A 13883-nucleotide genomic window follows, 5' to 3' on the forward strand; every position below is an offset into this window, starting at 1 on the left:
AAAACCTGATTAGTACACAGAAAAAAAAGTTCATTCAGGAAATTTAACAAACACTTGTGGGGCATAAAAATAACCACACCAGCTTACACAATCTAATAAAAAACCAATAACCCCAATTGAACTTAGGTCAAAATACATCAACAAAATCAAGAAACGTACCTATCATGCCATCAGTAGATTATCATCAATGATATCTTGTTTTAATTAAATGAATCTCGAATTTACTTAATAAGGCAAACGATGGTTCAACTATTTGATGAATTGAAAGTGATAATGCAAATAACAAAAAGACCCAAGTGAGGAGAATAAGTTTGGTTGTGGTGTTTATTAGAAAGGGGGAGGTTTTGGAGCAATTTATAGGAGACTATGAGAGACCCATTTCTCCAGGGTTTATGATAAAAGTGACAAAAAGGCTTGCGTTTTGTATTTTTTATATAATATATATATATATATATATATATATATATATATATATATATATATATATATATATATATATATATATATAATATAATATATTTCATTAAATGGGTATATATCATGTCATATCGTGCAATATTATAGAACTAACTTGTACGAGTACTATGTAACTTGTAGTTAGAAACTATAAGCTAAGACCATATTTATCCGTGAAGGGGCGTGTTGCCGTGTTACTGGGTGGGGGTGGAGTGCTTGATGAGCGTGCTACTAGACTGCTGTGTAATGGGGTGAAGTGTTAAGTAGCGTGTTGGGTGATGTATTAAAATCTGATTGGAAGTTGGGTGGAAAAGAGGATAAAAATTAATTAAAAAAGGGAAAAAATTGTTGCACGCCTCGAAATGTCCGGTGTTAGATTTGACCTCCAACACGCTGCGCTAAGGCGTGTTGCCTGGCGTGTTGGTCCCAAAAAGGTTGCAGCACGCAGCGTTAAAGTGGGTCTAAGAGCTGGAGCTAGAAGCTTATATTTTAAAAATGAATATAGAAACTATTGATGGAGGTGGAGCTGAAGCTATAAGCTTATATTTTTAAGCTAAAGTTAAAAATTTGTAACTAGAGTTAGAAGCTTTTTAACTCATAAGCGTTTGATCAATAAGTTAGCTAGAGTTTGAAATTAAACATGTAAATTTTCGTAAAAGGACATACAAAGACACAATCGTTCATTCTCAATTTAACTGTCCATAAATAAAAAAACAGATAATTTTAGAAATGTAATTATTACAACGTATTTATTATTTAATTTAAAGTTGTACCATTTACTTTTAACCTAACTTGTTGGTTTATATGCATAAAACAAAGATATATTATAAATTTACCTTATTATTTTTATCTATTATAAAATTAAACTTTTAATTTCTAACATCTCAAAAAAAATAACCTAACTACTATTAGATTGCAACAATAAAGCTTGTTTTTTTTATTTTACATATTATATTATATTATATTATATTATATTATATTATATTATATTATATTATATTATATTATATTAAGAGTGTTTAATAAAAGTAACTAGTAGTGTGTAACTTGTAGTTGAAAGCTAGAACTTCGGAGATATAGCTCCAAACTTATATGTTGAAACTGAAGATAGAGGCAAGATTGTAGTTGTGAACTCATATTTTCAAGTTAGAACTAGAAGCTTGTAGCTAACGTTAGAAGCTTTTAGCTAATAAATAAGTGTTTGATCTAAACTGTATATAGTTTGATATATGTGAATTTACGTGAAAAGGACATACAAATACATAATCCCTTAATTCCAATTTAATCGTCCATAGATTCAAAAAACACAGGTTTAGAAATGTAATTTTTACAATGTGCTTGTTATTTAATATATAGTTGTACTCCATATTTTTTACCTAACTTTTTTAGTTTATATACATAAAATAATGGTAGTATATTAGAATTTTATTTTATTATTCATATTTATTTATAGAAATTGACTATTAATTTATAATATCTTAACAAAGAATACCATACCATTAAATTAGGACAATAAATCTTGCTTTTTTATATTATAATGTAATGTAATTATAATTTTATAAATTTATTATAGTTATACTATATGTAATACGGAGTTATGTATTATGGGAAATATTATTATTGTTATTATTAAATTATATATACATTTATATTAATTTATATTAATTTATATTTATATTTATATTTATATTATATACTAAATGTATGTTTAATAGAACTATCTTGCAGTTGGAATTGAAAGTTTATATTTTTAAAGTTTGAGATTGACAATTATAATTAATGCTAAAGTTGAAGATGTAAACTTACATTTCGAATATGAAGCTAGAAACTTATAGTTAGAGTTGAAGTTTAAAGTATATAATTTATATAAAAGAATAATTTTAATCTCCTAAAAACTAATCACTAAACACAAAAAATTAAAATTAAAAAAATAAAATAAAATAAAATCTAACCATACATGTAAGTATGTAAGCAGTAATTAGTTTATATTTTTTAAAATCGGTGACATAAGCTATACAAATATTACCTCATCTTTGCAAAAATCGTATTTTGAAATTACTTGTCGTGATATGTAAATCGGCATCCATCTCCTTTTAGATTTTTTTACCCTGTATATAGTAATTAGTATGCAGTAATAGATAAACATCAAAATCCATATCTATAAAAAAAAATAAAGTATAAAATAAAGAGAATGTTATTGCAAAGTATTAATTTTTTATATTATAACGTATTTTTCATACTTAAATTCAGAAAATTAATATAATATGTAATTCTATATTGAAAAATAAACTTTTTAGTTAATGATTAGCTATAGGCCTTAGGACTATGGTTATTACTTTCCATAAAATAATAATATTAACAAACGATATATAAATAAAAAATTTAAAGATTAAACACAAATAATAAAACAATTTTAAGAAACAAGATAGCCAATTAAGTTCATATGGGCCGTTACAAATATTGATCATGTATTATATTCTATATTTCATGATTTCATGATAGTATGATACCATAAATGTTGAATGGTAAAAAGATCTAAAATGCGTCTTTCATTTGTAAACTAACTACTCGAAATGTAATAGATCATAATTAGCTCATATAACACACATTTCATTTAACAAAGAGACTGAAATCTAAAACAACAACAAAATTAGTAGATACATAAATAAAACTTAACTAAACAAATTACAATTAAAACACAACCTAATCTTCAATTGATCGTAACTTTTATCCAAATGATGATTTTTTTACTGTCTAAAAATCGGATAGACTATTACTATACAAATCTATTACAAATACAAGAAATCAAGAGTTCCATTCACGGTACATTTATCAAGATCCGTTAGACAATATAGACATCAACTAGTAAATTTGAACTACAACGTATCTAAGTTAACTACAAGCAGACATAATTCAACACACGTAGCGAAAATTTATTGAACTTACCATAAGCGATCGAGCTAGAACGAATGTATTAGGGGTTGCGGCGACGATGAAGGTTTTTATTTCGAAACCCTAAAACAAAAAATGATAAAAGTAACTTACGTACATCGAAAACCTATATAAGTAGATGTAATAAGAGAACTTGCGGGCATAGCCTAACGGTCCCTCCATGTACTTTTTGTCATGAGAAAGGGAGAGGTGGGTTCGATCCTTAGAGATGACATGATTTTTTTTTAAAACAATTGAAAACCAATAATGGTAGTATATATTGACTTTATAAGGAGGTTTTACCAGATTCGTTCACGGACCTCTACCCGGGAACACTGCCGGAATAGATGTGTTCCCTGGTACCGTCGATCGGGTTCGGGTTTCCGCCCGAACGTGTGTGATACGTGCAAATGATGAGGGTCATTGAAATAAATGATCTACTGATGCCAAAAAATGTCGTGCAAAAAAAAGTAGATGTAATAAGAAAACATTAATGATAAATACACATTCATTTTTGAGAAATTTTCCACATGCATATATGTATTAACAAGTTTGTAAGTAACTAGAGAGGGGTGAATAGTTACTTAATCGATTTTAAAAAATTTCTTTACGTTTTCTTGAACTTAAACTTGATATAGTGTGATTTGAAATGTTTGTTCTCAAACTATACGTATATATAAATATATGCAAGTGTATATGTAATCAAAGAGATAAGGGAAGAGAGAACAAACACAACGATATATAGTGGTTCGGGAAGATGTTAACTAATCTTCCTTAATCCACTCCTCAATTCTACGAATTGAGATTTTTATTCACTATGATACTCCAAACTCGGTGGAGTGTCCGGATACAACACTAGTATTTCGATAAGCCGCAACTTGTGAACCCTTACGTCCCTTTGAAGACTTCACAACCACCTAAAGCTCTTACCACAAGATCCTAATGCACTATCCTAGTGAAAACACAACTACCTTCTAGATCCCTTTAAGAAGATAGTTTACAAGTAAACTTACAACTTAACCTTACAAGTACTCTTGCTGGAATCACTCTAAAAGATTACAATGAATTATAAGAATGATATCAATAAGTATAAGAAAATATGAGTGCAAGAGGTGAGTCTTCAAATGCTCTAAGCCTTGGCTTTTATAGATGCCTCAAGATGGTCTAACTTAAAGTGGATGATTTTAGTAACAGAGAAAACTGCGGTCGAACTGCGGTCGACCGTGTACTTGACCGCACATCATAAATTTGAAAAGGATTGCAGTCGTTGGTACAGGACATCCACGGTCAGACCCACGGTTGACCGTGGTTCAGCCGTATAGCAAATTTACCAAGTTAATTACTCCGTATTTATGTATTGGTCTTTTGCTAGAGATAGTGTAGGCTTATGAACTCATGTCGTCTTACATATGATTAAGCATGTATCTCTTTTGTGTCATCATCAAAAAATGGTGATTAACTTTTGAATATTATGATTGGAATCTTGACCAACATTCTTTCCTTTTTTGATGATGACAAATATATGAGTAAGTGTTTTAACTATGTAAGGTGACATAAGTATTAACGTCACTTACCATACACTTTCTCTCCCTTTTGTCGAAGCAAAAAGGTTAGTCCTCATTGGAACTAAGCGCGCCCTAGAGTAATGCTCCCCCTTAAATCATACAAGCTTATCAGTTGTTCCTGTTTATCAGTAGGATGGCTCCCCCTCGAACCAATATTAAACATAAGAAGTGACAATCATAATAAGCATAACAAGTACATCACAATAACTAGTACATACCAAGTTTTATCCTTATGACAAGTGTTGTATCTACCCGCCCTTAAACTTATTCTTAACCAACATTAATTGTTCAAGGATAAATGTCGTTGGTGCTAAACGCATCGGAGATAGTTGAACCTTCATTGTCGGAAGAGATAATGATGACCGGATGAGCTTCCCAATAAGTTAGAGGAATTGTGGACATTGGTTGAAGAATTTGAGAAGGGTTGATGGCACCAACAAATCGGAAAAGTCGATTAAGATGGTTTGGGTATGGAAGTGGATGATTTCCTAGTTCTCGAAGGTAACCCATTCTTTGAGTAGTGAGATAAGCGAGATTTATGGGCTCATGAGTAAGAAGAGACCACATAACAACTTCAGTTCCTGAAACGTGAGTGGCGGTAGGTTCCCTACAATAGACATTGTTGCGAATGACGTTTAAAATGAGTTGAAGATCATGGCGTATTTCGTCATCTTGAATGCGAAGTCGTTGGTTGAGGCTTCGTTGTACTCCAGGAGGGGTAATGAGATCTAAGATAGGTTGCAACGGAAATGTGGGGTTAAGTGATCTTAGATCGGTAAAAGGAGTATAGAAGGAACGCCCATTGGAAGGAATAGCCATAACGGTTGCGAATTGTTCACAAGACCAGTGTATGGTGTATTGAAGAGTCGAAATGCAACTTGGTCGGAATTTGAAACATCAAGATGAGCATAAAATTCCCTAATCAACGTTGGATAAATGACTTCATCAAACTCAAGGAATGAGAAGCAATTATTTTGAGTGAAAAGTTGAGTTAGTTCGGGAAATTCGGTATGATGAACAACACGTTCTTCATGAAGTGTTCTAGTTTCCATGTGTTGCCTATTGTTCGTTATACGTTGATTTCTCGTGTTGGTCATTTACTAGAAAAGCCATATTTTTAGCAAAATATTCAAATTTATTATATGATTTTGAAAAACTATATGCTAAACATGTGTAGATTAGTCCTTGTCTAGACTCATTTTGAAAGAAAAAAAATTTGAAAGTAAATTGTGCCATTTCTTTTTGAAAATTTAGACAAGTTTCATCATTTTGCTTTATGTTTGTCAGGAATAGATACTAGTCATGAGATTCACAAGTATCATAATGATTTGTTCAAACATATGTGTGTGCATGAGTGGGTTTAAAAGCTTAAAACATATATGAGATTTTATGCACGAAACCACTATTATGGCACATTTGATAAGTAATGCTTTTCATAACAATTTTACTCATATAATTAAGGAATTCATGCAAGAAAACAAGTGTTCCTATTAGTTTAAAAAGACTCTTATATAATTGATCAAGTAAAATTAAAAGTAAGTTTTGGATGCTTACCTTGAAGAAAATTGAAAGAGTTTGGACCACTTTTTGGAGAGTACTTGAAAATAGGATAAAAGCAAATCTAGAAATCCAGTGGTTGGGGTTTAAAGAAGAGATGTGGTTGGTGAAAAAGTTGTTTGGATATTAAAGAGAGTACATAAAAGATAAAGAAAATCTTCAGACACCAGGCGACTGCCTACACGGTTGACCGTAGTTCGACCGTGCGTGATCTGCAGGGGATTTTACGGAGTATGTTCCATCATTCCCAACCCATTCCTAAGTAAGTTAAAGGTTTCCTTTTTAAGGGGCTAAGTGAATATGTCAGCTATGTTTTCAGCATATTCTACCTTTTCTATCACAATATTACCATTTTGGACGTGGTCACGAAGGAAGTGGTGCCTAATATCTATGTGTTTAGTCCTAGAGTGTAATATTTGATTTTTAGATAAATCTATAGCACTTTTGTTATCACAGCATATGGGTATTTCGGATGAGATCATACCATAATCAAGGAAGGTTTGCTTCATCCATAACACTTATGCGCATGCTCTTCCCATAGCTACATATTCGGCTTCGGTGGTAGACAATGTAAGGGACGTTTGCTTCTTCGAGAACCATGATGTTAAGCAAAGACCCACGAACGCGCATACTCCACTTGTGCTTTTTCTATCAATCATTGATCCTCCGTGAACGGAATCCGCAAAGCACATAATATCAACCCCGGTGAACTTTGGATTCCATAACCCAAGATGCATTATCCCCTTTAAGTACCTAAAGTTCCTTTTGACGGCCTCAACGTGTGATGTCTTTGGATTTTCTTGAAATCTTGCACACAAGCACACACTAAACATGATATCGGGACGACTTGCCGTTAAATATAGAAGGGATCCAATCATTCCCCTATATTTGGTACTATCGAACGGTTCTCCTTCTCCTTCTAAAGTGAGTTTCACATTTGTTGCCATAGGAGTCGCCATTGGTTTTGAGTTCTCCATTCCGAACTTTTTGATCATTTCATGAATGTACTTTTGTTGATTGATGAACGTTCCATCTTCTAGTTGTTTGATTTGAAGTCCGAGAAAGAACTTGAGTTCACCCATCATGCTCATTTCAAACTCATCATGCATTAACTTAGAAAACTCATTGCTAAGAGATTCGTTAGTAGAGCTAAATACACTATCATCAACATATATTTGAACTATAACTAAATCCTTTTCATGCCTTTTAATAAAAAGTCTATTATCAAATTTTCTCATTTCATAACCGTGATTTATTAAAAAGGTTCTAAGTCTTTCATACCATGCTCTAGGGGCTTGTTTAAGTCCATAGAGAGCCTTTTTAAGTTTAAAAACATGATATGGATTTTCGAAATCTTCAAACCCCGGAGGTTGTGACACATATACTTCTTCATTTATGACACCATTTAAAAAGGCACTTTTAACATCCATTTGATAAAGTTTGAATATATTGACACATGCATATGCAAGAAGTATTCTTATAGACTCTAGCTTAGTGACGGGGGCAAATGTTTCATCATAATCAATTCCCTCTTGTTGGCTATATTCTTGTGCAACTAGTCTAGCTTTGTTTCTAACTACATTGCCATCTTCATCTAGTTTGTTTCTATAAACCCATTTGGTACCTATGATATTGCTCTCACTAGGTAAAGGAACTAAATCCCATACATCACTCCTTTGGAATTGATTTAATTTCTCTTGCATTACTTCTACCCAACTTTCATCTAATAAGGCTTCCTTAATATTTTTGGGTTCTATTTGGGAGATGAAAGCATAGTTGGCAATTAGGTTGAATGCTTGAGACCTAGTGGTTCTAGTATTGATGTCTCGTATGACTTGATCTATGGGATGATCCTTAACATGTTTAAGATCGATCGAGGATTCTAAGTTATCCTTACTTGGTTTTAAATGAGATCCATCCTCATTTATTTCATTCGACTCAATTTGAGTTGGCATTATTTCTATATCATATTGTTCTATCACATCATCATCCTCTAAAGGTTTAGTCTTAGGTGGCGGAGGAGTTTCATTGAATGTGACATCTAAGGATTCTTCTATGACATTGGTGTATTTATTTAGAACCCCATATACCTTACTTTATAACGAATATCCTAAGAACACTCCTTCGTAAGCTTTGGGTTCAAACTTTGTAAGATATTCCTTTTTGTTTAAGATAAAACATTTGCACCCGAATACTCTAAGATGGCTTACGGTTGGTTTTCTACCATTTAAGACTTCATAGGGTATTTTATCCATTGATGACCTAATTAAGACTTTATTTTGAATGTAAGTGGAGGTGGCTACGGCTTCACTCCAAAACTTTTGAGGTATTGATTGTTCATTTAACATTGTTCGACTCATTTCTTGAAGAGTTTGGTTTTTCCTTTCAACAACCCCATTAGATTGAGGTGTGCGAGGAGCCAAGAAATTATGAGAAATACCATTTAAATCATAAAAGACTCCAAATTGAGCATCATTATCAAATTCTCCACCATGATCCGTTCTTATTGTTACTATAGTACAACCAAGCAAGTTTTGTATTTTAGTAGCAAAAATTATAAATCATTCACATGCTTCATTTTTATGTTTTAGAAATAGTGTCCATGTATATCTTGAGAAGTCATCTACTATTACTAAAGTATAAAAATTTCCTCCATAACTTTGAACGGCCGATGGCCTAAATAAATTCATGTGTAAAAGTTCTAGACATCTTTTAGTAGAGATAAAATTCTTAGGCTTATGACTTGCATGAACTTGTTTTCCTACTTTGCATGCATCACAAAAATGACTTTCATATTTCAATTTAGGCAAGTCTCTAACTATGTCTTTTGACAAAATGTTATGAATTAATTTCATATTAGCATGCCCTAGTCTTCTATGCTACAAAGTAGTAGTATCATGTATAGAGGTTAGACAAATGTCTACATGCTTGAAGTCATCTAGTTTACATGTATAAAGGCCTTTCTTCCTAATTCCATTTATGATACTTTTACCATCTTTTATTATGTGTGAGGAGTTTTTGGTAAATGTCATGTTATAACCTTTATCACATATTCTTCCTACACTTAGCAAGTTAAAGCTTAGGTTTTTAATGTGTAACACATCGTCAAGTGTAATCTTTTGATTAGTAATGTTACCTTTACCGACGATTTTTCCTTTTACATCGTCACCAAAGATTACATCACCTCCATTGTGCTCCGTATATTTTTTGAAGAACTCTTTGTTGCCCGTCATGTATGTTGTACATCCGCTATCAATTATCCAATCTTCATTTTGTACAACACCATTGAGACAAACCTATATTTAATCAATTAATAACTTTGATACCCAATGTTTGATGGGTCCGGGATGATTAGCATCAAAAATTCCTACTCTAACCCATCTTCTCACAATTTTGACATTATTGTTCTTTTTTAGATGTGTTTTAGTTTCGGTCTTGTTATTCCTAGTATTTTGATTAATCATTTTTTTAGAGGATTTTTCATAAGTGACTTAACTCCTTTTCTATTCGTTTCAATTCGATCAATCATATTAGTCTTTGGTTTTAGTATTTATACTACTTTGGAGTTTTCTTGGGGTTTAAAAAACACGATTGGTTTATGCTTAGATGTTTCTACCTTAAGAGTGTTTTCCTTATATCCTAACCCTTGTTTGTTATTCTTTGGTTTTTAGACATTCAAAATGTTTTCTAACACTTTACTACTTCCATCATATTTTGAAAGTTTAATTCTATTTTCGAGTAGTTTGTTAGCTTTGTTTAAAACAAGGTTTTCATGTTTTAAATCATCACATGTGAGACATTCTTATGAGTTACAGATTCTTTCTTTGAGTTGTAAGATTTCTAACCTAAGTGAGTTGTTTTCTTCCTTAAGGTTTGTCTTGTTATTACTTACTCTATTACTCATAACACATAATTTAACAAAATTGTCAACATTAAATTCAAATGTATTTGAAAGTACCTCATTGTCGGTTTGTTCGACTTGTGATGCTTCGTCGCCGTCATTTGGATTATCAATAGCCATGATATACGTTTCTTTTCCCTCTTCTTGTGTGTCGTTTTCTTCATCATCTCATGCACCTCCAAGGAATGCCTTTTCATTCTTTCTTTTTGGACATTCACTTATTAAGTGATTTGGATCACCGCACCCAAAGCATTTTCGCACAAACTTCTTCTTGAAACCGAATGGTGTCTTCTTTGGTTCCATTGGAGTACGAACCTTTTTTCCCGGCCTTCGATAAAATTTCTTAAATGAGCGAACAATGAATGCAAGTTGTTCTTAATCATTTAGAATGTCGTCATCATCATTCTTCATGAATCTTAGCCTTTAGAGCAATTGACTTGTTCTTCTCTCTTTTGGCCTTTTCGACTTCATCATCTTTGTCTAGTATGACCTCATGTACTTTGAGATTTCCAATGAGTTGATCTAGAGTCAACTTTTCCGCATTATTTGATTCGTCAATGGCCATCACTTTTCGTCTCCATCTTGATGGTAGGGCTCTCAAGAACTTTCGAACATATTGCTTATCCGTATAGATTGTACCTAGAGCTTTCAAACTTGACCAAATATTGTTAAATCTAGTATAATCACTATCTATTTTCTCATAATCCTCAATAGCAAATTGTCCGTATTTAGTTATAAGCAATTCTACTTTATTTTCTATGACTTGCGGGTTTCCATGATGGGTAACCATGATACTATCCCAAATCTCTTTAGCACTACCCATCATAAAAACTCTCTCATATTCTTTCCTAGACAAAGCATTAAAAATGATCATTTTTGCTTCATAGTTTTTGCCTACATCTACTTTGTGTTCCTTAGACCACTCTTTCTCGGGTATAAATATTTTAGTTTTTCTATCATCACCAAGCTTAAATGGAACATAATCACCTTTAGTAATGATGTTCCAATAGTCTATGTCTTTGGAGCGGACATACATTTTAAATCGATGCTTCCAATAACAAAATCTTTCACTTTTAAGAAGTGGAGGCCTTTGCATGGAGCATCCTTCACTATAGTTCAAGTTTTCAAAAAAAAAATTCCATGATCTTAAACTCTAAGATTTGAAAAAATTAGTCTTAATTCCAAATTCGTCATTTTTAGCAAAATGTTTAGAGCAACCGCTCTGATACCAATTGTAAGTAACTAGAGGGGGATGAATAGTTACTTAGTCGATTTTAAAAAATTTCTTTACATTTTCTTGAACTTGAACTTCATATGGTGTAATTTGAAATGTTTGTTCTCAAACTATAAGTATATATAAATATATGCAAGTGTATATTTAATCAAAGAGATAAGTGAAGAGCGAACAAACACAACGATATATAGTGGTTCAGGAAGATGTTAACTAATCTTCCTTAATCCACTCCTCAATTCTACGAATTGAGATTTTTCTTCACTATGATACTCCAAACTCGGTGGAGTGTCCGGATACAACACTAGTACTTCGATAAGCCGCAACTTGTGAACCCTTACGTCCCTTTGAAGACTTCACAACCACCTAAAGCTCTTACCACAAGATCCTAATGTACTATCCTAGTGAAAACACAACTACCTTCTAGATCCCTTTAAGAAGATAGTTTACAAGTAAACTTACAACTTAAGCTTACAAGTACTCTTGCTAGAATCACTATAAAAGATTACAATGAATTATAAGAATGATATCAGTAAGTATAAGAAAATATGAGTGCAAGAGGTGAGTCTTCAAATGCTCCAAGCCTTGGCTTTTATAGAAAGAGAAATCCGCCTGGAAGCTGTACGACTCATTTCACGTTCGACCGTGGTTCGACCGTGTACCTCTGACATCTGATTCATATAGCCGTTTTTGTCATTTGAAAATTGTCATTTTCCTTTATTGAATAGCTGCAACTAAAAGCCAATTGTCTCTGAAATCATCCCCATTACCCCTTTTGTTTTGGACATAAGTGTGGAAGTTGACATGTCCATAAAAGAAGAAAGTCTTCAAGCTTTGACAATTTGTCATTGATTACTTAATAGGGTAATTGCAGAATTTTGTCTCTTGACAAAGCATTATCTTTCAAAACTTCATCAACAGTTCTTAATTACTTGTCACTTTGCTAATGGAAGCATATTGTCCTTTGGAATCTTGTTGCATTTCAAAGAACTAGTTTCAATCTAGTTGGAGCTTTCTTGAAGATTATTACATTAACAACTTACTAGTTCATATACATAAAAATGATGCATAAAAGTTATGGGAGAGCAACTCTTTTGTTGGGACTTTTAATGACCATCATTAGTATGTATTTGAGTGATATTTTGTAACAAGTAAAAAATAAAACACTTATGTGTTTAACCTTAATTGAGCTTAAAATGTCATTAAGATATCATTAGGTGTGATTAGTAAAAATTAACATCTTTTGGTTCAAAACTCTTTTGAGATCAAAAAAGGGAAACTATTATAAGTATGTTTAAAAAGGTTTTGTAAATTATAGATGCCTCAAGGTAGTCTAACTTAAAGTGGATGATTTTGGTAACAGAGAAAACTGCGGTCGAACTGCGGTCGACCGTGTACTTGACCGCACATCATAAATTTGAAAAGGATTGCAGTCGTTGGTACAGGACATCCACGGTCAGACCCACGGTCGACCGTACTTATGAACTCATGTCCTCTTACATATGATTAAGCACTTATCTCTTTTGTGTCATCATCAAAACATGATGATTAACTTTTGAATATTATGATTGGAATCTTGACCAACAAAGTTGTATTACATAACTTATTAATACATAGTTGTAGTCAATTTTTTAAAAATAACGTAAAATAATTATATAAAATTAATTAATAATTATGATGATATTGCTATGTAATACATACAAAATATGAAATCATATTCGACATATAGGTCAACTGATAGTTAAAGCTAAGGGGTATAAAATACTATTAAATTTTACAAGGAAATACTATTAAATACGATACAATTTTACACAAGATATTTATTTATTTAGAGAATGGATATACTTAAACCTTGCTACAACACTTATAGGCAGTGTACCTAATCGTACAGTAGTGTAGTTTTTAGTAAGTCCGGTTCGTTCCACAGAGAAAATCTTTTAATCAAAGCTTAACGCTATATTAGTTTTATTTTATAAAAATACAAATATATATATAAGTAATATTATTATTATAAAGGGGGTTTTTACCGTTTAATGACCAGTTTGTCGATTTTAAAAACTTTAGTCGCAGTTAAAACAAAATGTAAAATATTGAATAAATAAAAGACTTAATTTAAAGCGTAAAGTAAATAATGATAATGAAATTGCGATAAATAAAAGTGCGATAAAATAAACTTGCGATAATTAAAAAGTACGATAATTAAAAGTGCAATTAAATACAATAACAAAAAATAAAAGTGCGA

At 31.9% G+C, this 13883-nt stretch overlaps 1 protein-coding gene across 1 annotated transcript; it reads right to left on the reverse strand.

The window, feature by feature from the left end:
* Positions 1–7027: 7027 nt before the first annotated feature.
* Positions 7028–7468, reverse strand: LOC139841137 (uncharacterized mitochondrial protein AtMg00810-like). Its single transcript, XM_071831371.1, has one exon. It carries the CDS (start codon positions 7466–7468, stop codon positions 7028–7030), a length of 441 nt encoding a protein of 146 aa, XP_071687472.1.
* Positions 7469–13883: the final 6415 nt, after the last annotated feature.

The sequence above is a fragment of the Rutidosis leptorrhynchoides genome, chromosome 1, assembly GCF_046630445.1.
Source record: "Rutidosis leptorrhynchoides isolate AG116_Rl617_1_P2 chromosome 1, CSIRO_AGI_Rlap_v1, whole genome shotgun sequence".
Taxonomy (NCBI): Eukaryota; Viridiplantae; Streptophyta; class Magnoliopsida; order Asterales; family Asteraceae; genus Rutidosis; species Rutidosis leptorrhynchoides.